General features: G+C 46.7%; 2 protein-coding genes across 9 annotated transcripts in view; both read left to right on the plus strand.

Moving 5' to 3' along the window:
• nphs1 (NPHS1 adhesion molecule, nephrin) overlaps positions 1–11443 on the plus strand; it is a 69775-nt gene extending 58332 nt beyond the window's left edge. For all 3 annotated transcript variants that reach the window (XM_076026037.1, XM_076026045.1, XM_076026030.1), the window contains 10 exons: positions 524–680; positions 981–1132; positions 3391–3502; positions 3591–3772; positions 3866–4009; positions 4548–4596; positions 5459–5585; positions 7276–7357; positions 8815–8948; positions 9106–11443. In XM_076026037.1, coding sequence (XP_075882152.1) covers positions 524–680; positions 981–1132; positions 3391–3502; positions 3591–3772; positions 3866–4009; positions 4548–4596; positions 5459–5585; positions 7276–7357; positions 8815–8948; positions 9106–9198 — 1232 coding nt within the window. In that variant the 3' untranslated portion in view covers positions 9199–11443. The remainder of the gene's footprint in view (positions 1–523; positions 681–980; positions 1133–3390; positions 3503–3590; positions 3773–3865; positions 4010–4547; positions 4597–5458; positions 5586–7275; positions 7358–8814; positions 8949–9105) is intronic.
• Positions 11444–17238: 5795 nt separating this feature from the next.
• On the plus strand, positions 17239–23553 carry fxyd5 (FXYD domain containing ion transport regulator 5). Of its 6 annotated transcripts, none has more exons than XM_076026485.1 (10): positions 17259–17417; positions 18932–18977; positions 20167–20226; positions 21043–21156; positions 21236–21283; positions 21920–21994; positions 22382–22411; positions 22504–22578; positions 22666–22711; positions 23080–23553. In XM_076026485.1, the coding sequence occupies exons 1-10, from the start codon at positions 17376–17378 to the stop codon at positions 23102–23104; spliced, it is 561 nt and encodes a 186-aa protein (XP_075882600.1). In that variant the 5' UTR covers positions 17259–17375; the 3' UTR covers positions 23105–23553. The 6 variants fall into 6 exon arrangements, with proteins under 6 accessions (XP_075882617.1, XP_075882600.1, XP_075882608.1 ...); XM_076026470.1 differs by lacking the exon at positions 17259–17417 and adding an exon at positions 18671–18796 and having other exon boundaries at positions 18867–18977; positions 21239–21283; XM_076026479.1 differs by lacking the exons at positions 17259–17417; positions 21236–21283 and adding an exon at positions 18667–18796 and having other exon boundaries at positions 18867–18977.
• Positions 23554–23690: the final 137 nt, after the last annotated feature.

Genomic DNA, 23690 nt, shown 5'->3' on the forward strand with positions numbered 1-23690 from the left:
TTCCTCCAAAGAGAGTGAGCGAAAGCAAATCAGAAAATCAACACATTTTGGGACTGCGGCGAAAACACTTTTTTTTTTTTTCACTCTCAGTAATGGAAAACTTTTAAACAGGTGCATCAAATGGAGGAGATGGACCTTCTGACAGCGCAAAGTGCACCTGGCGGGGCAATAGGATTGAGAACATTATGAAGAGCCACATTGAAGTGTCGCTCAAAGGAAAAACTAGATATTCAGCATTAACAATATTTTGAAAATGTCAATCAAGTTTCATTAAGACCAGTTCTGGAATCTAGTGGCCGGGGAACTCAACAAACATTGAAATAGATAGATGGACAGATGGGTAGAGAATAATGTTTATTATCCCATATTGATGAACTTCAGAGTCCCAGCAGCATATAAAATAAACACCAAATCACAAAGACAGAATTATATAGTAAAAAAAAATATATATTATGAGTAATTTGAATGGGATGAAATACAAATATTTGCAATACTTCTGACCTCCGTGTCGTCCTGATTGCAGTTAAGCCGGTGCTTCAGAAAGGAGCCCAGTGGAGGAAGGTGGCCAGCAGAGGCGACGGCACCGCGACCGCCGAGATGTTGTGTCAGGCCGAAGGGATTCCTCGCGTGGACTTCACCTGGGAGAAGAACGGCGCCCGCATGGACTTCGCCAACCCCAGGTGACAGGAGTTGTAATTATTCTCTTTACGGCGCCATTATCTCCACCGTTAACTCTGTTTCTGCCGCCGACAAGGCTCTGCGTGGCTGTGAATCCTCACCATCAGATTAGGTGGAACCTTTTTGCCACGTCCTGCTATTTACCTACTAAATCCTGATCTATTGCATGGAATGATTTAGCCCTCTCCGCTACACAAATCACCGCTTAATGCTGCTCTGATGTGTGAAACCGGCCGACTGGGTGCAGTCGGTCGGACAGTCAGACTCTGGCTTTTGACGTGGGTGCCGTGGTCTCGCTGCAGGTACCAGGAGCAGACGTGGCGGGAGGGCTCCATCCACACCAGCACGGTGCGAGTGGTGAACGTGAGCGCCGCCTGGGATTACGCCGTCTTCAGCTGCACGGCGCGCAACTCGCTGGGCGAAGACAGACTCGACATCCAGCTTGTCAGCACAAGTAGCTGTTTTCTCTGCGTGCACTCTGGGCGCATGACTGAGGTGTTTGTTTTCCAGTGAGACAGCCTGTCGCTGCAACACAAGGAGGCTGCGCTCACGTCATCTAATAAGCCCCGTCAAAGACTTTGTATTTCACGTTTGCAGGTTTGCCGGCTGCATGAAAGGGAAATGAGGGACGAGCAAATGCGAGATGTGTTACACCTGCATGAGCACGTTATTACCACGTTTATCAGATCCAAATATCCCAGCGAGAAGGCTGTGTGTTAGACTCCCAGACCCGAGGCCTTCCTGCTTGGAGTTTGCCAGCTAGCAGACCTGCACATTGAGCCAATAGGCACCTCTGCATTGGATGTATGGGCTGAATGTGAAGGCTGGTTGTTGTCTCGTTCCCTGTGGACCTGCACTAAAGTGGTGACTTGTCCAGTGTGTAACTCTGCCTTCACCCTGATGCAGTCGGGAGTCTGCAGGGTCAGCAGTGACAGGCAATGAATGGATGGATTTGGCCATTTTACTGCTGTTTGAATTATTTGGCTTGATAATCGAGTCTTCTTGTTCTTGCCATTTTCAGTATATATTTATACATATATATACAATATGTGTAAATATATATTTCTGTGTGGAGTTTGCATGTTCTCCCTGTGTCTCCATGGGTTCTCCGGGTTCTCCAGCTTCCTCCTACAGTTCAAAAACATGCATGTGAGGCGAATTGGGAGGTCCGTATTGACCGGAGATGTGTGTGTGTGAGCTTGAATGGTTGTTTGTTTTTGTTTGTCTTTCTGCAGCGCCTCTGTAGTCGAGTAAAGTCCAGCTTCCCGTGAGTAAAAAAAGCAAGAACTGTATAATTTGTAGCCAGGCGCCTTCACCAAAGCGTCAACATGCGAGGCGGTGAAATGCTGTCTGGCCTTGAACCTCAACACCTTATAGTCGACACAACTTTTCAAAGTGTGTGTTTTTTGACCCCCTTGGTGGTATTAGAATTCCTGATGCAGCTTTAACTGACTGCACTGTGTGTGTGTGTGTGTGTGTGTGTGTGTGTGTGTGTGTGTGTCAGAGTTTTAATTCTCCTTTGGCTGTAATTTGGCAGCGTTTTAGAAATAATTGTGTGTGTGAGGTTTATCAGCCGTTCGCCAGCATCATTGCGGCGGCGCAGGACGACCGTTCAACGCTGGCGCACGCCGCACCGCGTAAGCTGCAGAGTCCCTGCTCCTGAGTGTCAACCCTTTAAGGAAGTTTTTTTTTTTTTCTTTTCACCGCCACTCTGTCGCCGCCTTATCGTGTGGCCCGTGGCGCCACTTCACTTCTCCCTCAGATAATGCGGCAGTGATACGCTTTGCTCTCGTGGTCGCGCTGCCTCGCAGCCGTATCCCTGCACCACCGCCGACATTATCATCACAGCCCCGCTCGAGGCAAAAGCCCTCCTCCACCCCCGAAACCTCCCACCTCACCCCCACCCTTCCACCCCCACCCGCAGCATCGCTGGACCTTTTTTAATGTTTATTCCAAAAGCCCATAAAACACAGTCCAATAATGGCCTTGTTTTTCTCCCCCCTTTCTTTTTTTCCCCCAGCGCTGTGAATATTTATAATTAATCTGACACAGCGATAAGAAATTTTATATGCTTCCTTATCATTTTGGCGCCCAAGAGGAATAAGACGGTGTTTTTTTTTTTAATTAGCATGGTGCTTTTTGGATTTGAAGGAGACGAGATCCAAATAAGGCTGACCCCTTTGCACAGGAATCTTATGAGTCGAGCTGATAGCGGGAATTTATTTACTCTGCAAACTGCTGCAGCCTGCAGCCATAGTGGAGCTGAGCAACCCCCCGCTCCCCTTTACATTGCAGCTCAGCTATCTCTCTTCCTCCCCTCTGTGACTACCCCCTCAACTTCCCCCCCTGCCCTGCAAACCGACCCGCCCTTTTTTCTCAGCATGTTCCAAATGCAAAAAAAAAAAAAAAAATTAAAAATAAATGAATAATCCACTGCCCTGTCAGACTGGAGGTCTTTTTGGCCTGCTTTGATCTTCATGTCTACAATACCGAACCTAATCAGGAGGTTCGTCCGTCACTGCAGGGCTGAGATTGGACGAATCAACTGTCAGTTATTCGGTTCAGAGAGGAATCGTCATGTTTTATTTCTGCAGATATCATCACTCGACCGGCTCAATTCCTTCAACACCCGGGGGGCCTCAGTCAGACGGGCACTTCTTGACTCGTTCTCTCTATCGGATCTTTGTTCACTCTCCCTCCCTGCGTCCCCAGGTCATCCCGATCCTCCCTCGTCATTTCGGAAAGTGAGCTCCGGCCACGACTCGGTCACTCTGGAGTGGATCCCCGGCTTCGACGGAGGGTTGCTGCAAAAGTTTCGCGTCAGGTAGGAAAGTCAATTCGCCACGGAATCTTTTCCAAAGTCAAACCGGGCCGGTGTGACGGAGCTGCACTCCCTGCCTGCTGTTGGGAAGGTACGGCTGGGCTCAGTCACTCAGCTTCCTGTACGTGGACGTCGTTCCTCCTGGAAAGCCCTTCTTCACCGTCACCGGCCTGCAGCCGTCCACCGCCTACAACTTCTCCGTCAACGCCTTCAACGCGATGGGCGAGAGCAGCTACGCAGACGACAACGCAGTCCTGACCGTCACCACCGAGGGTCAGCTTTGAGCTGAGCGCGCACAGACGCCAACCATCAGCTGGTGCGTTAACAGCTGATGAAAAACACGGACTTCTGTTCTCTGTGTGTCAGAGAGGCCCGGGGCAGAGGAGCCACCAGGGGGCAGCAGCCCGTCGACCTACCTGGTGGCGGTCTTCACAGTGGTGGTTGTGCTGCTGTTCAACAGCCTGGGCTGCTACCTGGCAGTGAGGTGGAAGAGGAGGCGGAGTCAGACAGGTAGCAGCGACTGGCCTTGAAAGAATTCCCTCCATCACTCTCTGCTGCTGTAATGACCTGTCCCCCTTCCACTCCCCACCCCCCCAACCCAAAAGACGTCTCTGAATCATGATGTGCCACTTCTCTTTCCGTCCCTCCCTCCCTCTGTCCGTCCGTCCGTCCGTCCGCCTCTGTCTGTTTCCTCGCCGTTCATTCTTCAAAGCGATGGCTTCTGAGTTTCATCCATAACTTTAATCTGGTTTTCTCGCGCTCTCGTTCCTCCTCTATCTCTCCCCCCGTCTCCTTCCATTTGTTCTACGCCCCTCAGCCGTCTTTTATTTTTCATTCCTCACCTCCCTCTGCCCTTTTAGTTTATTCTTTTTTTTTCTCTCAATAGCTTTTTAATGCTTGTCAGTCTGCGATTCGCTCGCTCGCGCTCTCTGGCCAATTTATTCCTCTGAATTTTAACACTCGTATTTGTTGCCGCGCCGCTCTTCAACTTTTAATTTCCTAACGCCTGGCTTCTCTCTCTTTGTTCCCGCTCCTGTTCCCGCTGCAGGGGGTGTAGGAGGCAGCGCGTTGGACGGAAAGAAGAATGAAGAGGAAGGGTGGGTTAAGGGCCTGCAGTAGAAGAAGAAGCAATAAACACAAACACATCCAATCTACTTTAAAGAAAAACTTTGTGCAGTCCAGCGGGTCACGCAGCTATTACAATTTCAATGCAGGCAAAAAACGAATGGAAAAAAAAGCAAGAATTGTGTGTCAGTATCCATTATATCGCGTTATGGAGCTTTCAAACAACCAGGCGGATCACTTGGATGTGAAATCTAACTCATCCATCTTTCCCATTGGTCAAAGTGTTTCATAATTTCTTCCAATGATGCTGGTTAAACAGACAGTCGAAGTGAATTATAATGTGTTTATAAGGGTTAAATGATAAATCAATAGACACACCACACTGCATATTGTTATTATAAGCAAGGTTGACTTTGGATGATTTTTACAATAATAACAACAGTGCAGTTTTATGCGCTCCAAGCCCCCAGGACGGCTACTAAATAAGAGAGCAGCCATTGAAATAAACAAGGTGTGTGTAGCATCAATAACACCAATGAAAGCTACAAACAGACTTGAGTTGCTCACACTCATAAAAAGGAAAAGCACTGGATTACTGATGCATTAACATGTCCTTAAAACAGTGCAGTGTTGGAAAGATTAAGCAGGAAGCCATAATGTGTTGTAAGCCATATCAGCAAAGCAGGCCACCAACTGAAGCATCATATATGATGTATATAACCTGTAACTCGCTGCTATAATGTTTAATGTTGCTTTGGGCTTTGGGAGAACATAAACTACTAGGAGGGTTTTATAGGAAGGAGCCAATCAGAAGCCCTGTTTGCTGAGAGCAGCCGCCAGGCAGTGGATCGCTATTGTAAAATCACATGATAAAGTCTGACTTTTCCCTTGTAGGTCCAGTCACTCGACTGCCAGCGCCTCCAATAAGTACGAGAGCGGAGAGCGGATTAACGCCGCGGCCCAGCGCACCCTGCTCGTCGACTCCGGATCTGAGGCAGACGTCTATGAAGGATACGCAGCGGTGAGATCAGCGGAAGCAGGGGGTGCGGGGGAGGGGTGGAAGCAGAGAGTGCGGGATGAAAAAAAAAGTGAAAAGGGCAAAATGAGAAAAATGCAGAGGCGCGTGGAGGAGGCTGAGTAAACAAATGAGAGGAAGAGGAGGGTCAGGCAGAGGAAGCGGAGGATTCAGGCACAGCAGGGCCGTGAATAGATCAACTAATGAAATCTTCAGCTGTGCATGGCGATGGAACATGCATCAATAGCTCACAATTAGCATTCAAAATACTCATCGATTGCAGGGCCATTATCATTTTGTACTTTATACGGAGGGGCAGCGAGGAGGTGAACCTTGAAGGAAAACTGTTGAGGGAGGCAGAAGAAGACGAGTGTGCAGCCAGTCTGATGAAAGTTCACATCGCGACCGAGGCGGGCTGCTTAATTCCAAACCAAACTGTATGGAACGCACCCCGCCAGATTAGCATAAATAGTCAATGGGTATTATCTTGCGTCGGCCCTGGACCAGAAGGTCAACTGTCAGTTGATGTAGGAAAATTCATTTGATGTTATCGTGAAAAAAAGCACCAAAACATTCATTCATTCATTCATTTTCCATACCCGCTTCTCCCCGAGCTCAGGGTCACGGGGGTCTGCTGGATCCTCTCCCAGCTGTCTTAGGGCGAAGGCAGGGTGACACCCTGGACAAGTCGCCACTTCATCAACACCGAAACGCAACAACCAAAACTTTGTTTAAAAAATTGGTCATATTCAATGATTTTTATATTTCACTTTCATTTTATATCGCCACTTTTGTTCAAAGGTTTGAGGTCACTGATTCATTTCTGCATGAATTCAGCAGCTTCATGAAATAATCCATTGGAATGGTGCACATAAATCAGTCAGGATGTGCTGAACACATCATGGGATGGCTTTGACAGCTGTTGCCTTTATTGTCTCATTGAATGTGATTTTATGGAATGAATATGAAGTGTGCCGTATCAGAATAGTTTTCATGAAACACTCAAATGTTCCCGTACTTGTTAGGCACAGCCTCTCTTATTTCCATACACTCATGATGATCACACAGCATTCAAGATCATACAACTGGTCATGATGGAGTTAATGATGAAATGAATCAGTGACCCCAAACTATTGAACGGTAGTGTGTTTGCGTGTAATCTGAAATAAACCTAACCATGACATCTATTACTGCATATTTTAAGTCAAAATTAAAGTATTCTATCCCCAGTAAATGAAACTGAAAAAAATGACATAAATCATAAAATTAACGAAAAATAAATTATTCCCAAACGTAGGGGGCTGCATGATTTCCTCACATCGTAAAAAAAAAAAAAAAAGGGAAGAAAGAAAGCAAAGCAGCGTGCCAGTAAATGTTTGATCTAATCAGACCATGTTTGTTTGGTGTTTTTGTTTTTCTCAGATTTTGCAGCACAGTGCAGGTGGTCCTCGCAGCGCTGAGAGCGTCTTTCACTCTTGACGCTTGGCTGTTTCTCGCTGCGTTGCGGAGTTGTCTCATTAAAACCACTCGCTGTCTTCGCTTCCCCTCACGCCCAACATCCCAGATGTGCTGCAGTTGGATGCATTAATTGAAGTGACCTGCAGTTACTGCTGGGATGCAATCCGATGCGGAATGGCCTTTTTGCCTGACGTCGTTTCGGCTCTGAGCTCGTCTGATGATGCCTGCTCTGTTTCAGGGAGCGTCCCATTATTATCATCAGCCCTCCGGCGACTACCGGCTGCCTCTCGGTCCGCACCTGGAGGAAATGCCCCGCATCGGTGAGACACAAAATACGCCTTCAAGTAAACAAGACGGGAGATCCGGTGTGCAAAATACAATGCAGCCTGAGCCAATCAGGATGCTGCTAATCTGTCTGCATTTCGAGCTTGAGAAACAGCTTGAGAAACAACTAGAGGGTTTTTTGTGTGTGTGCGTGTTTTTTCTTTTACCTCAAAACTTGTGATTTGGATATTCTGCTTCTGCCGGCGACGGTAATTAGACAAACCTGCCAATGTGCTCATGACCCCGTAGCTTCCGAAAATGCTGCTACAGGTCATTCATGCAGAAGTAGCCATGAGGCGGTACAGCAACTTGCACAAACTGGCAGAAACTTTTGTTTTTCCGCTCGAGGGCATCCTTCCACTCTGCAGAAGATGTGACTGGACAGGTGCAGCTGGATGGTTGAGATTTTTACGTCTTGAAATCTCAGCACCTCACTCCTCAAAATCTCCCATTTAAATCTTTTTTTTAAAATCTAGTCTTTGTATTTAGCAGCTAATGGCCATCCCAGCTGCTCTTTAGATGGAGGGAAGAACAAAGAAGCGAGTGCAAAGTTGAAATAACAGCGGCTGCTAAAGAGATTATCATAGACACTGCAGCAGTGCTGAGTTCATTTTTTTTCTTTGAAATTGGAAGAAACAAAGATCGAAGAAAGAATGGCACTGAAGGCTTCTCTCGCTGAAACTGACGCTTTCACTTGAGTCTTGACAGGCTTTAGCAAGAGTTTAATTAAACGGCGCACTGCATGGCGTTTAGCCACTGGGCAGTGACAGCGTCTGCTGTCAGCCCTTTGGCCCATTAGGAAACCTTGAACTGCTGCCAACTGGCAGCAAAAAGAAGGGAAAAAAAGAGTTGACTGCTTTAAAATGTCACAAAGTGCGTTTCCGCAAATGTTTGACTTGCAGTTCGAAGATTGGTTCATCGTATTGAAGGAGTAATATCTGAGTAATACTCAAAAATGCTATTTTGTTCCAAAGCTTGAATTTTCACTGGAGGATTTTAGCCCCATCCAAAAACACATCAACTGTTGGAAACAGCATCTTCAAGCAAGAGGTGGATTAGCGTGTTCATAAAAGCGCTTGGTGTAAATGTCACCTTGCTTGGTTTCTGAAGTGTATTGTGTATATTGTCAAACATTTCATATTCATCAATTAGCCCTAACTTTGATTTGATTTTTGCTCTAAACCTGAAGGAAACACAAGGAAACACATCTCTAGAGCTAATTTTCCAAGTTTTTGATTATTATTATTTTTTCCAAAAGCGTTCCACTGTGGTTGAATCCGACCCGGGTGTAATTTCTGCTGACAGCTACGCTCACAACCCCCCTGAAGGGACCTCACGTTGCGAGCAGCTTGAGTTTCTTTAAAGACCTAAGTACCAGTTTACAGTAATAAAGTTGCAAAGACCATGTGCCGTCTTTATGTCCCGTCTTAAAGTTCCGTCTTTCCATCCACAGACTCCGGAAGCCATTTTTATGAAGACGTAGGAGACAAGCGCGTGTACCAAGACATGCCGCCTCCGTTTCTGCCCTCGTTTGACCCCAGATTGCCTCATCAAAGGGCCCAGTGGACATCCGCAGCACACTCCCAGGTCTGAAATATGAAATACAAAAAAAAAACACAAACCCCACTTTCAACACGCACGATTCATATTTGTCCACATCACGGCTCTCTTCTGAAATCAATCGCAGATATGGGTCAACGGTGCGTCGCATGTAACTGCAACCCAGATGCAATCTGTCTCTCAGCAGGTCGCGGAGCCGCTGAGGGAGCCAGCCGACGCTCGGCCGCCTCGGAGAGACTCTGCACTTCCCTTTGAACTACGAGGAGAGCTGGTCTAGAATGAGAAGATCGTCATTTAGCCGACGGCGCTTCAGTGCTGCACGGAAAATTCTTGTATTTTATGGTATTTTTAATCTTTTTGGAAGGTGTGTCGTTTCTGTCAGGAGCTGCTGCACGTAGCTCAGATATTTGTAAGTCACTTACAGCAAATTTTCCCCTCACGATTACTTTTTTTTCAAATAACTCAACCTAATGAGGATGAGTGGCTGAATGGCCCAATAAAAAACTGCAAAAGTTGATGCCCTCGTATGACCTTTAATGTTCAGAACATTGCTTAATGGTGCATTTGAGGTCCTCCTCCTCCCTCAGTGATCTCACTCTTCCACCTCCCCACTTCCTTCTTTCACCTTCGGCCTCTTTCCTGGAGACTCCGCCGAGTGGCCGAGGAGACACGAATCAGTCAGGGAGACACAAAAACGGACCGACAACACTGCCAGGCGGCGGGTGAAACTCGGGCAGCACAAAACTCATCGTGCCAGCCGTGATTCCAGCCTCTGTCTGAGGACCGACCCCGAAAAAGAGAAAACAAACATCTGAACTTCTGCTTCGCTGACTTATTTTCAGAAGTAGGCCATTAAAGGTATAGTTCACCCAAGTACTCCTTACCTCCCTGTCAGTGGGGCCTCAGATGACAATTTATAAGTAGCTAACAAATCTTGAGCGTCACAGTCAGCCAATGGATGTCTGTTGTATAAAGAGTCCAACATGAAAAACGGTTCCAGTGAATTCACAAAGCTATTCATTCATTACAGTCCAGAAGAATTAGATCCACTGGATGGCTGTTGTGACCAAGGTCTCCAGGAACAACACGACTCAATTCTGCTCGTTTTGTGTAAAGTGTCTGCAATCCATAAAAAAAATCCAATCTGACTGGAGAACGGCCTCATTAGCACTGTGTTTTCAGCCAGAACGTCCACTGCGGCAGTTGCTCCATGCCATGAATTGTATAGTGGTTTTGCGCCGAGGTGATTGGACTGATTTAATCCTTAATAACTTAACCAAAGATGATTCTGTTATTCAAATTCGGTTTTATTACACTGATGTGAATTTATAGATTTATTCTCCAGTTCAAAGATGCCTTATCGACTCTGTTTTAATAACTCGTGGAACTGATGGAACCACCACAGGAGGACTGTGCTCGCTGTGCTTTTTTCTTTTCACATAAAGATGCAGAAAGAGAGGCTGCATCCTTATGTAAAGTCCATGATGTAGACCAGGGGTGGGCAAACTTTAAGACTCGTGGGCTTCTAGAATTTGTTTCTCATAGAGGAAAAAAATATACCACAGGATCTGTAGAAAACATGTGCTTTAATGTCAATTAAATAATGAAGAAAAGCGTTACAGCAAAATATCTGTCTTACAAGCCCAACTTTATTTAGCTCTTTATTGAAATGACTCTTAAAACACCCAAACAACTGATGAAATTCAGCAATTTATGACTTACTCAATATTAATTGAATTCCTTCAAGTTCAGCGGGCCGGATTAGAAAGTTTAATGGGCCGCATAGGTCCCCCGGGCCGTAGTTTGCCCGCACCTGATGTAGACGGGGCCGCCCTCCACCTCAGAGTGGGAGGGCTGGAGACCCCAGAGTTGCAGCACAGGAACCTCAGCAGTGGGATGAACACTGAGTGGTGTTTGGCGTGGGTTTGTTCTCTTGCTAGGTAAAGCCGTATCCCGGGCCAGACTCTAATCCTGTTTTCTAGCAGGATGGTGCAGCTCGCTGCAGCGCTCGGGGAGGAAGAGCGTGCAGGGAATTTGTCTCACTGGGAGTGGACGGTCGAGGGGAGATAGCGGCGCGGGGAGAGAGAGCGTTAGGCTAAGCTGCTTGGCAAAGCACGGCTGTGCTGAAACAAAGACACACCGGTAGCACTTTGCTCAGCAGTGCGAGCCACGATGTGACATCACTGTATGAATCCATCATAGGAAGTGTTAATTACTATGTCTTATAGCTAATTACCATAACTTGACGTCAATTCTTGGGTGTTTGGCCCTCAGTGTTGGTGCAGCGGCGACGCAGTGGAACGAGACGAGAAACAAGTTTTTAACTTTTGCTTGAAAAATTCCTGAAAACAACTTTCCAGCATGAATCAATACACATGTTTATGGATGAAGTGCTGTCTGTCTCCTGCTATGAATATGAAATGAAGGTGAAGATCAGCGCCGAGCAGCTCCAGCACTGCAGCGGATCATAACGGCAAAACATAACTTCCTTAGTACATATGTATACACATATATATGCATACATATATATATATATATATATATATATGTATTTTGCACAGTTTATTTATTCATATACAATTTTATAACTACGTTTACGTAAATAAATGTTTTAACTTCAATTGCACTTTATCTCTTTTTTAAACTTTTACCTGATGTGTATGCTGCTACTTGAGAGACGGAAATTCATTGCATTCAGTACAAATGACAATAGAGCTTCTTAAGTATGTATATACATATATACTAAGTAGCTAACGAGTAGCTATATATTATACTATTGTGTGTGTGTATACACACAATAGTATAACTACTACTATGTTACAGTGTAACAACAGCGGTCATATCATTACTTCATTATCACATCTATTATTAAAATTGAATTCCTGTTTTTTTCATTCATCTAATGAAGGGGAAGATATTTGAAACATTTTACTCTTCATTGAATCATTTACACATGAGTGGGTGAAACATGTTTTCAAACCCAGCAGATACAATTGAATTTCACAACTTTTTTCATAAAAGGCAAATGTTTGTGTCATCTCTAACTTCCCTGAAGATATAAGATACACAATTCGTTTGGATTGTTCAGCAGCAGTAGCATCATTTTTACTATTGTAACATTTCCACAAACCTAATTATCGTTGTCATTTGTGCCCAAGTTGGTTTTTTTAAACTGTTGTGTAAACGTACAATAAAACTGAAGGTCAATATTAATGTCATCACAGTTGTGATATTGTCGTGGGCACGAGGGCAAGGACAAGGCGTCGCTGTACCTTGTGTATTGCTACCCAAGTATAAAAAGTGCTTCAGTAAAAATCACTTTATGATGATGTTACCCAACGTTAATCCTCAATGTTGTCATTATAATAATGAATAGTTAAAACTAGAAACAATTTACAATAAAAGTCAAAGACAGCACACCTATTTAATCCAGGCTATGCAGCTCATCATCTTGCCCCTCAGGAAACCAGCGTTTGATAATGAGCACTGCAAGCAAGGTGCTGCAGTGCTGAGTGATGGGAACAAACCCAACAGATGTCTGTTTTAGGAATAAGATGGAGGGGGAAAAAACGACAGCGTTCTCGTCGGGAGCCGTCACGGAGGGGCGCAATAATTTTTGCACAAAAATTTATCGCAACCATTTAACAGTTGGTTGGCTATTTTAGTTTGTCTCCACGCCCATCTGCGTCGCGAGCCTGCCGCGGTAGATTTTGGGGGGGGGTGAATAAATAAAGTAAATGGGCTGAAAGTTTATTTTTAAGAGGAGATTTTAAAGATCTTTCTGACTCAGCGATCCCAATTTCCTCAGGCGAAGCGTTTCCCGAGCTGGGCCCTGAGTACCTGAGTAGTTTGTTCTTAATGTACATTTTTTTTTTTTAAAACTGCCGGCCAAGTCTGTCAATAACATTCAGCACCAGTCTGCACCAAAACGAAAAGCAAAAAAAAACAACAACAAAAAAAAAACAGACGCATCCTTCCTGCATTGGGATAACAAGGCTGCTGTGCTTCCTCTGCCCTGCAGGGTGCACAAACACGCACAATACATAAACACACCGGCTGCTACTCAAGTCTGCGTCAAGGCAACGCGTACATGAATGCGCCCTGTTCCCGCCTCTGCTTCTCCCTCAAGCGCGATTTGTCACGTCAGTCTCGTGAGCGCACACATAATACCGACACCTGCAGGCCCCCGGCGCTCACAAAATACCCAGCACGCCTTGTTTTTTTGTTTTTTTTTTTTGCCTGTTAATTAAAACATTGTGGTCTGCTGCGTGAGCCCTCCTCCTCACCCGCAAACAGGCCTCGTCTCTGGCAGCTGAGCCTCGGGATAGGGAAGGAAAAAAAAAACTGATAGAATTTCCCCGAGAATTATTTGCCATGTAAATACTGAAAATGATAGCGGTGGGAGGGAGGGGGGGGGGGGGGGGGTCATTATTTCAGCCGCATCTGCCTCAAGATAATGTTTCCACAGCGGGACCTCGACTGTCGGGAGATAAATCTGCACGTCTCACCGAGCGGCGTCGCCTCAATTAGGCTCGCCGCTCCACATCATGAGCTGTCGAGGTGTGTTTGTCTCATTACTGAGCAATTGTTTAAGTCGCTGTCAAGCTGACTGCTGTGTTCATACCGGAGCCCCGCGCGCGCGCGCACGCTCACCGACAACGACGTCGACGTCGTCTCCGCTCAGGCAGGAGCGCTGCAAATCCGCCCAAAGTGAAGCCTTGACAGCTCGGCAGTGTGCGTCAACTCGTGTTTTCGTTTTTTGTTTTTTGTTTTGTTTTTGTTTTTTTTGTTTTTTTTGTTCCCTCACTTGCCTCGTAAACATTTTGATTTTGGGGTTGTTGGAGACGGATGTCAGGGGAGCTGACAGCACGCGCTGCCTTACACGGGTGCACAATGAAATCAAAGGGGGAACAAATAAGGTCCTTTAATAATATCAGCTGAAGGAGCTGCCACACACACACACACACACACACACACACATACAAACACACACACATACAAACACACACACGCCAGGCTTTGTTATTTATTAAGTGTGAGTCTGAGAACGCTGCTTCATTTCCTCGCAGGCTGTGCTCAAAGGGTGGCTTTTTTGAATTTTTATTTTTTTTGCAAACACTGTAATTGCTCTTTCTGTTTAACTTTTTTTCATTCCCACTTAATAAGGGAATCGATTCAAAAGCAGCTGTCTTGGCCGTGTGATTTTCCTGGCAGTTAATGTGACTGGCGCAGTCAGATGTGCCCTCCCGTTGTCGTAATGACTGTGTAATTTTTTTTCTGCCGGAGCATTTAGAGGAAAACAACGGCGAGGACAAATATGAGGGGAAAGTGGAAACATGACTAATGCACTCTGAGGCGGCAGAGAGATAAAAAGGGAAAAAAAAAAGTGGATCATCTCATTTACTAGTAATAGTAATACGGCAGTAACAACTGTATTGTATCTTTGACAATACGGTAGAAAAGTAAAACTATTATTTTTCAATGATTGCGGTACAACGATCAGATAAATGTAGTGGATGTGCCTCCGGATGCGAGCCAGAGGAGGGAAAGATTAAAATATTTTAAAGTGCAATTTCCAAATTTTCCGTTTGGATCCGGTTTCGGCGCTGTCAGCGGGTGAGTTGTAGATCTTGACAAGACGAGCGAGTGAATTTAGGTTTGACCTCCCTGCGACATTCCCGTGGGTGGGCGTTGTAGTGCGGAGAACATTTTGCTGCTCCGGGGTGGTTCTTCTCACAATGCACCAGCCAAATGTGGAGAGTTTTTAAACATGTCTAGGGGTCAAGTTTGAGTTCAAAGTGGTGGGAGGAGAGGAAGAAGAAGCAAGTAGCAGAGGAGGAAACTGAGCGCTATTAGGACTTGAACTCCCCCACTGGCAGAAAAACAAGCTCCCCTGGATGTGGGAGGAGCTTGGAAACTCCTCCCACTAGGTGCACCTCATTGATGAGCCCAGATGCAGCAAAACAGAAAAATAGAGACTTTATGGAAGTGAAAGTGAATTCCAGACGAGTCTGGTGCTCTCCCCAACCGTCTCTCCGCCAACATCCCGCTGCGTGTTTACTTTGAACCTGTTTATTACGTTCTGCAAGCTGGAATGCATCGATACTGTGTGACCCACCTGTGCACAAAGAGGAGAAACAGGAATGAAAGGAAAGTGGGAGAGAGGGGAAAAAAGGGCGGGCCATATGACTCAGCGCTCGGGACAACAAACACAGGTGTTCCCTGTGATTCTAAACAAAGCTGAGCTCAATAGAGATCTAATTAACTTCACCGTGTTTACCTTCAATTGCACTTCAGCGTAGTTGCCGTGAAAAAGACAATCGACAACAGGGTGGAGTGTGTTTACCCACTCCAGCGAGGCACTTTAACTTGGTGGTTGGCTCTTATAACACAGGCGCAGCTTAAAGGCACGCAGTGCAATGCGGCAAGGGACAGGATCATTAATAGAAACGGCTCGTGCCAGTTTGTTAGTGAGATAGAGCTACTGGAAAAATCACCTGTTTTTGCTTATCCTTGAAGCGTTAGTGTTTGCCTCGAGAGGCAGCGCCACGTATTTACATACCGCAGGATGTGGGTTTCCTCTGCGTAAATCCAGGCCAGAGTTGGACGTGACATCAAGTGGGACGTAAGAAAACCGGGGTGAAAGCTAAGATTGCCTGCAGTTTGCTTTGTTACCAACAGATGTCACTAAATCTCACATTTAGAGAAACTCTCAGCATGAACGCTTAAAAGGTCCCGTGTGAAGAATTTGGCAAAATTTATGATTTTTATATTTGTAAAAGCTTAACATACAGTGCAATAAAAGTGATTTGGATTCCTAGCCTTGCAACAGGTCTTTTATCTATGTAAGAGTACACATAGATCAATAAGGCTCTTGTTCCCAGTTAGCTGACATCTTACAACGGCATATTTATAAGGAAACCTGTTGTGGACAATCCAGCTGCCTGACAGTGCCTTTCATATTTAGGGTGAACGCTTGAATCCTCAAATAAACCAACGAAGAAGAAGGTAGAAGAGAAATTGAGGTTTGTGCTCACAGGCCACCGTAGTTCACTGGCAACCTTGGGAGAGGGAAGGTACAAAGTCCTTTAGATAGAGCGCTGCAATCTAAAATGTAACCACTTGACGTCGCTGTTTCCCCTTAAAAATCTCCAAATATTACACACATACACAGCCCGCGACCTATAAGACCTTTAGTGACGCTCATTTATCAAGCTTCCATTCACTTCTGTTCCAGTGTTTCGCATGTTCTAACCTGCACATGTGACGTATGTTGATCCAACAACAAATCCTTTGAGAGCGGAGAGTTAATCTTTCACAGTTGCATAAGTCATCGCTGGCAGGAGGAAGGCACGGGACGGGAAGGGAAGGAGGAATAAGAGCGACGTGACTAATGGCTCTCATGTCAACGGCTCAATCGAACCCTTTCAGGGTGGAGCTCGAAATCAGTTTGCGTTTGGTTTTGTTTTTTTGGAGGTGGGGTGTTGTTTTTTGGTGGTAGCAGAGGGAGGATGAATACAATTCTCATCAGAAAGTGCGAAAAAAAAAAGTATTTATATTTATATGTATATATACATATGTATATATATATATATATATATATATATATATACATATATATATATATATATATATATATGTATATATACATATGTATTTCTTTTGGAAGCAGCATGGGGGAGGGACCAAGGACAAGCAGCTCTGAAGGCAGTGCGGACAAAGGCTGTCCTCTGCTCGTGTGCATGAATTGTGGCCTTTGTCTGTCTGAACAGTCCCGATTTGTGCTTTTGAGAAGTGCTCTTCCACAATTGTACTCTCACACACACGCATACACACGCATGCACACTCACAGGCACGCACACACAGTATCCTACAGCCTTGACGCAAAACATATAAAAAAATGCCCAACAATGTCTCAGCTAAGCAACTTGCTGCCTGCTTGGAATTTATTAACAGGGTTTGTTGAACTATTTTTCCAAATGTTTTTCCCCTTTAGAAATGTGTCACTGGTATTTGGGAGAAAAAACAACGACATACTCTGCAATGCTCTGCAAGCAGGAGCGTATGGAACAGAAGGATGTTAGCTGCGACCCTCCACCGGTGGCAGGAAGCCATCTTTAAGCGACAGGGTGAGGACAGTGTTAGCCAGCGATCGCTTGCAATACTGTCGTTGATCTGGGTGAAAGCGAGAGACAGATGGCCCTTGTGTACAGATGGGAAAAACAAAGAAAGGGTGGCAAACACAATAGAAAAAGAGGAGAGGACGGTGCGGAGTGGCGGCGGCTGAACCGCTGAGGTGCAGGGAGGGAAGTAGGAGCAGAAGCAGGAAGTGCGTGTCATGAGGCGCGTGGGGGTAAGCGAGAGGCTGTTTCAGGCGGCTGGATGAGGAAGTGGCGCCTGTTGCTCGAGCACATGGGAGCGGTCGGCTGAGGTGGGGGGAGAGCAGCGTGCAGGATGAGAGCCGGAGGACGAGCAGCCAGCAGGATGGAGGCCAAGGTAAGAAGGAACGGCCTCGATAATGAGGATGATGATGATTGGATATCGAGGTGGTGGTGGGGGGTGTTGGTTGTGTGTGTGTGTGTGGCGGTGGAGGGTGGGAGAGGCGGGGGGGGGGGGGGGGGGGGCCGGTGAAGTGGTGCCGCCAGCAGACGGATGGAGGATGACAGACAAACGGATGATCAGACGGGAGCGAGTGAGGCTGCTGGATGTGACAAACGGGGAAGGCGGGTCGGAGGCGGAGGGGTGGGGGTGGGAGTGGGGGTCGGGGCGCAGCAGCGAGGGCCCCCGCGGCGCTCGGGGGGGTAACGGCCCCTCGTCTTGACATGTGCGCCCGAGTTGAAACGAAGATTGGCACGACCTGCTAATCTGAGCTGTCGGGGCTCATGACGGCCGCCGACGCTCACCTGTCACGCCGACTCCGAGACCCCCTAGACCCCCATAGTCCCCCCGTCTCCCCCAGACTCCCCCAGACCACCCTGGTCCCTGAGGATGAGCTGCGCCTGCCTGGATAGGTCAAAAGATCCAGATTCATTTTTGGTGTTTTGGGGGGAAAAGATTCGAACGGAGCCACCGGCTCAGACTTCCATCTGTCACTCTGCCTGCCTGGGTGCCTGGCTGCCTGGCTGCCTGGGTGGCTGCCTGGGTGCCTGGCTGCCTGGCTGCCTGGGTGGCTGCCTGGGTGCCTGGCTGCCTGGCTGCCTGGCTGCCTGGGCTTTGTAACGCTGTGGCGCAACCAGAGTGTTATTTGTCATCATTTCCTTTCTTTTTTGGTTCCCTTTTTTAGGGAACCAAGGTTCTCTTTTTCAGTGGGTGGTTCCTGTCACACAGCATCTCCGTGGCCGCTTTCACACACAACCACAGCCGGTGGTGACGTTTTTCTTCTTTTTTTTTTTACTATTTTCAATAGGTGACAGTAGCAAAACTCGACAAAACACGCAATGAAAAGTTCAATGTGACGAAAGTTGAACGTGCGTAGGACGTTGACGTTGACTCGCGCCCTGTCACATCAAGACGGTGGAAAAGTGCAGGTGTCCTCTGAAGTCTGAGAGGATTTTTTTTCTTTCACGGCGGCTGATGGCGTCCGCGTGTGATCGAGAGGGAAGCGGGAACGGCCACGTGGCGCAAAGAAAAAAACCCAAAAGAAAAAACAACAACCTCACCACCGGCTTCCCGCTTAGATTTGCAACATGTTCCAGAGTGAATTACATCCGTGCTTGCAAAAGTCCCGGCACATCCTTTTTATCATGGCGCATGCAGGCGCCGCGGCTAAAGGAGCAAGCCGTCCGCTGGTCGTTCGGCCTCTCTGCGCGGACGAGGCAGTGTCTTTGCCGCGCACGCGCTCCAAATGTTCGCACCGGATGTGTTTCGTAGCGCGAGTTTTTAATTCACGGATGTGTGAAACCGCAAGGCCCTGAATGTGCGTTTCTTTCATATTAATATTATCAGCCCAGCCGTTCACAATGTCTCATTTTGTGCGTTTAACCCACCATTCTGTTTTATTTTTCTTGCAGATTTCTTTGCTCGCCTGCACATTTCTGCTCCTTGGCACGTTACAAGGTTAGTGCGGAGCCTCCGCCACGTGTGGACCGTGTTTTAAGAGTCTTGTCTGAACCGCACGTCCTAAACAATCACACTGTCAAGACTTGTGTGTATGCATGTGTTTGTGTGTGCGTACACAATTACAACTCTCAAACAGCTGCAATGCCACAGAAAGTGAATGAAGCTCAGATTCAGACTGAAATTCTTCTTACTGCTGCTCCGTTTCTGCCCAGTAACCCTGGTAACACCATGTTATTGTTTCTCCAGTTGGAAATTCCAATATCTGGATAATACCTGGATAAATTTGAGACGCTTTTTAATTGTTCATTTACTCCCTTTTATCACAAGCCTGAAAATCTTTTAATCAAACAAATTGGGTTTTAGTAGCATTGAGCTTGTCTTGTCTCGCATTTGAGACAGCTGGCTGAAAAAATGAAAAATAAAGATGAAAGGATGAAGTGTGTAATTACAACATAATAGCAGTGTCATGTAAGAAAGTGTGCACTGATAAATAAAAATATATGGATTCATTAATCTATTTTGAGCCGCAGTGATTTTGCATCATGTCACGAATTGTGCAATTACACAAATTACGAACAATACTTTCATTCATACGACATCATATCTGGCGCTGCAGGGCGCCGATGTGACAAGCACTAAATGAGTCTCATAAATCGAGGCACATTTCATCAAACCAACCCCGGTGTGGTTCTGTCGTCTGTTGACATTGTGGGAATTTTAGCACCGAGCCAAGAAAGTTGAGGTTTTGTTAACTCTTAATTTGAAGGTGCAGAGTGAGAAGAGAAGACAACGGGCTCGCTGTTGTGCCCTCCAACACACACACACACACACATATAGACGCTCGCTCACACACACAATGATGCACACACATAAAAACTCAGAAAACAATCCTGCTGTGTGGCTGCCGCAGGTTTTTCTGAGAGTTGCGCCTTTGAGCTGCGCTCGGCCCACTTACAGCACCGCTGCTGTTCACTGGGGACCTTCCAGCAGCTGAATATGCAGGCCTCTCCGCCTCAGTGTGAGGCCAAACACGCTTTCAGTGTCAGGCCTCTGCTGCCAGGAACACATCACAACACTGTGTGAGAGAGTCGCTGGCTCGACAACAGCCACCTTTGTTCCCCTGCAAACTGCGAGTCGCCTCGATCAGTCTTTGGTGATTAAAATGTATTTCTTCTCCCACTCACAGTGTCACAAGCTCAGGCTTCCACAAGAGAAGCTCAAACAGACGTGACTTCTGTGTCCTCTGGTACAGTATCTATCTATCTATCTATGTCTATGTGTGTCTGGTAGTGCGCAATACTTGACACAGAGGTTTCGTGACATGCTAACATCATTTCCTGTGTTTCAGAACACCACTTCCTGTGTACACTTGCCATAAAACGACAGGCCAACAGTTGGTTCATACTAATACTCTGTGTTGTTGGGTCAAATTGAAGCTAGCGTTGAGTCGCCATTAGACCGCAGCACGGAGGCATTACAGATCATAGGCTGAGCATTGATTCTACCGCCACCTCGACGTGAACACACACACACACTCACACACAACCTGTTTCTCGCTTTCGTCATCTTTAGTCCCAGTCCACCTGTTTGGCAGGCGGGCACCTTGGACAGAAAACACCCGCGGTGCGCACCAGACAAAGCCGAGAGAAAGAATAAGCCAGTAGGTGGCGATCATGCGTAATTAATTCGTCATATCAAAACTGACAAAGCGGGACGAAAAATGGCAACGGCGAGAACTAGAAGTGTATTCACAGTGTGTGGGTGGAAACTGTGAGCGAGTCAGGAAATACCAACAGAAAGGTTGTGCAAGTCCAGTGAGTCCAGTGTCACCTGATCTAAACAAACCACTCACTGTCTACATTTTACTTTCTTCAACATTCAGGCGGATTAACATTTCGGCTTGATGGTGCAATGCACCGTGTTAGCATTCACCCAGAACCTCAGGGGCCTGCAGCTCCGTTTGCGTGTGGGCGCGAGGCCAAAACACAGAAACGTTTTTTGAAAACGACACAGGTCTCACTTGCATATGATATGAGCTCTGCTTCCTCTTTCCGTGTCGCAGGAGGGGGTGCGGGGCGCAGAGATGCCAACGCCACAGTTGAGAGTGCAGCTACTGAGAAAACCACAGGGCAGCAGAGCACCACCGTTGGCCCAGAGCAGCCTTCTACGTCAGAGGGTGCGTATTCTGCTCCGCTCAAACACCTCTAATCCTCTAATAGGAGCTCAGCCTAATTTTTTTGTATGTTTTGCACCAGAAGCAAACTCCACAAAAACACAAACAGACGAAGCAACAACCACCACTGGTAAAAACCTGTTTTTTTTTTCCCCCTTTTTTTCTTCCTTCATCTACGTGAACACATGATAGAGAGGGCACGGAGTGGAACAGTCAATGTGCCGACACCAGACTGAAACCCCACTCTGTGGCAAATTCTGGTTGGTGGAGCCGCCGAGTTTGGCAGGCGGACTCAGCATTCTCATAAAGCACGCAGAAGGACTTTAAAAGTAATTATGAGGCCGTTAGAAAATGTTATAGTCCCTGTCCTTGTTGAGCTATCGAGTTTTTGAGTGTTCCTGCTACATTTTATTGCAGCAGGGAAAGAGAGAGGAAGCAGAGCGCAAGCGACTTAAGTGTCAGACTAAATTTCCTCCGAGAGTCATCGCCATGAAAATATTCAGGGATTCCATTTAAAAAGCCGAGTTAAACAGAGAAATGCCGCTGAAATTTTGAGGAGATTTAATTACTTGTGGTCTAAAATGACCGAAATGAAGAATCATGGTGCACCAGAAAAATAGGCTCCCTCTATGTGATGCTGTGCTTCGCACTACCTGTCCGTATCTTTGCGCACAGAAGACTTTAATAATGTTAAATGAGGCAAAAGTCTAGCAGTCGTCATTGGATCCTGTGTTGTTGTTTTTTTCTTTCTTTTTGTTTCTTCCAGGTCGCCGTGTGACTTCCTCCAGTGCAGTGACTGAAAAAACCACCAGACCTGCGGATCATCAGGCCGTTCCCAGGAGTCAGTTGAAGTTTCCGTCTATGCACTCCTTAGTTACCTTAAAGGCCACAGGCATATAGGTTTTATTGTTATCTCCTGGCACACTGACACTATCATAACTCCCCGTCTTCCAAGCAACAACAACAAAAAAAAAAACCTCCGGTGGGGAGTCACAATGGAGGCTTGTGCTTCCTCTCTGACAGATTAATGCTCGACTGTATCTCATGCGAGAGCAGATAAGATGTTTCCATCCCGGCGCTAAACTCTGCATCCTAAGTGGTGTTTCGGTGCACAATCGACAGCATGGCACGAAGCATGAACGTTCTCTCTTTTTCTCTGTGCAAAAACCTCAAACTTAATGCAGCTTTCTTTTTCTTTTCTTTTCTTTCTTTTCTCGACTTTTCCCAGAGTCCGAGTGGGACAAACCTTTCGTCTACGGTGAGTCGGCCACATTTCACAACTCTTGCACTTGCGTTTGTGCCTCCGGCAGTCAGGTGTGACTGTGTTTGCTTTGTGTTTGACTTGCGCAGATGACTGGCCGCTGCGTGTGGTCGGCCTCTCCGTGGCCGCCGTCCTCTTCCTCACGGGAATCCTGATACTCAGCTGTAAGCAGACGCCCCACTCTTTCCTCTCCTATCCGTCTCTTGTCCCGTGACAACGCAAAGTCACCCTGGTGTCGTCTCTGCCCGCAGGTGGCAGGGTGTGTCGGCTGCCCAAGTGTCGCAACCGCTCGTCCAAGTGAGTATTTAGCAGGCGAGCCTCCGTCCGTTTTAATAATTTGTGCGCTGTTTGGCATAATTAGCTGCACCCGTGAATAATTTAAGACAGCCTAAGCCGAGAGAGACAAAAAAAAAAAAGTGATGGGCTAAATTACAGCCCAGGGGCACCAGAGGCAGATATACAGTCATTTGTAGCGAGGGCGAATGAATGATGAATCACTGCAGGCGCACAATAGCTCAACGACTAAAACCTGTGCGATGACTAATGGATCAAAAAAAGTTTATGATTAAGCTGTTTGTTGGCTGAAACCCACAACGGGCCGGCGTGACAGCGGAGCCTTATTGACGCCTTATGCAATCTGACTAACAGCCATGTTTATTTTCCAGGTCATATGATGTGGTCCACGGGTAATGACGGAAATGAGCGGAGAGCCGAGCGGGAAAGAAGAGAAAAACACTCAGCCGACACCTGGCAAGCGCGTCTGTGTGTGTGTGCGTGTGTGCGTGTGTGTGTGTGTGTGTGTGTGCGTGTGTGTGTGTGTGTGTGTGTGCGCGCGCGCGCTGCCTGGTAACTATGCCAAAGTGCAGTTGCGCAAAAACAGAAACAGAAAAAACTGGAAGCTCCGCTGGCCTAATCTTGACAAACCTGCACCGGACGAGAAAAAACAACAAGAAAACAAACGGTGTGGTTATTTATCGCAACGATTAATAAAAACAGATGATTCATGTATTATTCAGCCCTTGAGCCACGAGGCGGGCTTGTCTCTAACCGTGTTTCTGCACCTTGTAACTGCTGGCGTGGTGCGTGTCTCTCACTCAGGATTCCCATTAAAAGGTTGTAACACGTCGTGTTTTTTCTAATGGAGTGCTGCTCTCTCATTCCTGCCAGGATCTAAAAAAAAAAAAAGGGAAGGCGGGCCAGGTCGCTACTTGTTTATTTTCTCATCGACACCGCACCGACTCTCCCGCCGTCCCGGTCTTGACTAGACCGCAGCGTT

This window comes from Nelusetta ayraudi, unplaced genomic scaffold, assembly GCF_046127955.1.
Source record: "Nelusetta ayraudi isolate G7.1 ecotype Tasmania unplaced genomic scaffold, CSIRO-AGI_Nayr_v1 ptg000003l, whole genome shotgun sequence".
Classification (NCBI taxonomy): Eukaryota; Metazoa; Chordata; class Actinopteri; order Tetraodontiformes; family Monacanthidae; genus Nelusetta; species Nelusetta ayraudi.

Bases quoted from the DNA above. Each gene is read 5' to 3' on its own strand.
- fxyd5 (XM_076026470.1), top strand. From the start codon at position 18,766: ATGTTCGCACCGGATGTGTTTCGTAGCGCGA. The intron at 21,157-21,238 runs GTGCGTATTCTG...TTGCACCAGAAG, and splicing joins GCAGCCTTCTACGTCAGAGG to CAAACTCCACAAAAACACAA. The intron at 21,284-21,919 runs GTAAAAACCTGT...TGTTTCTTCCAG, and splicing joins CGAAGCAACAACCACCACTG to GTCGCCGTGTGACTTCCTCC.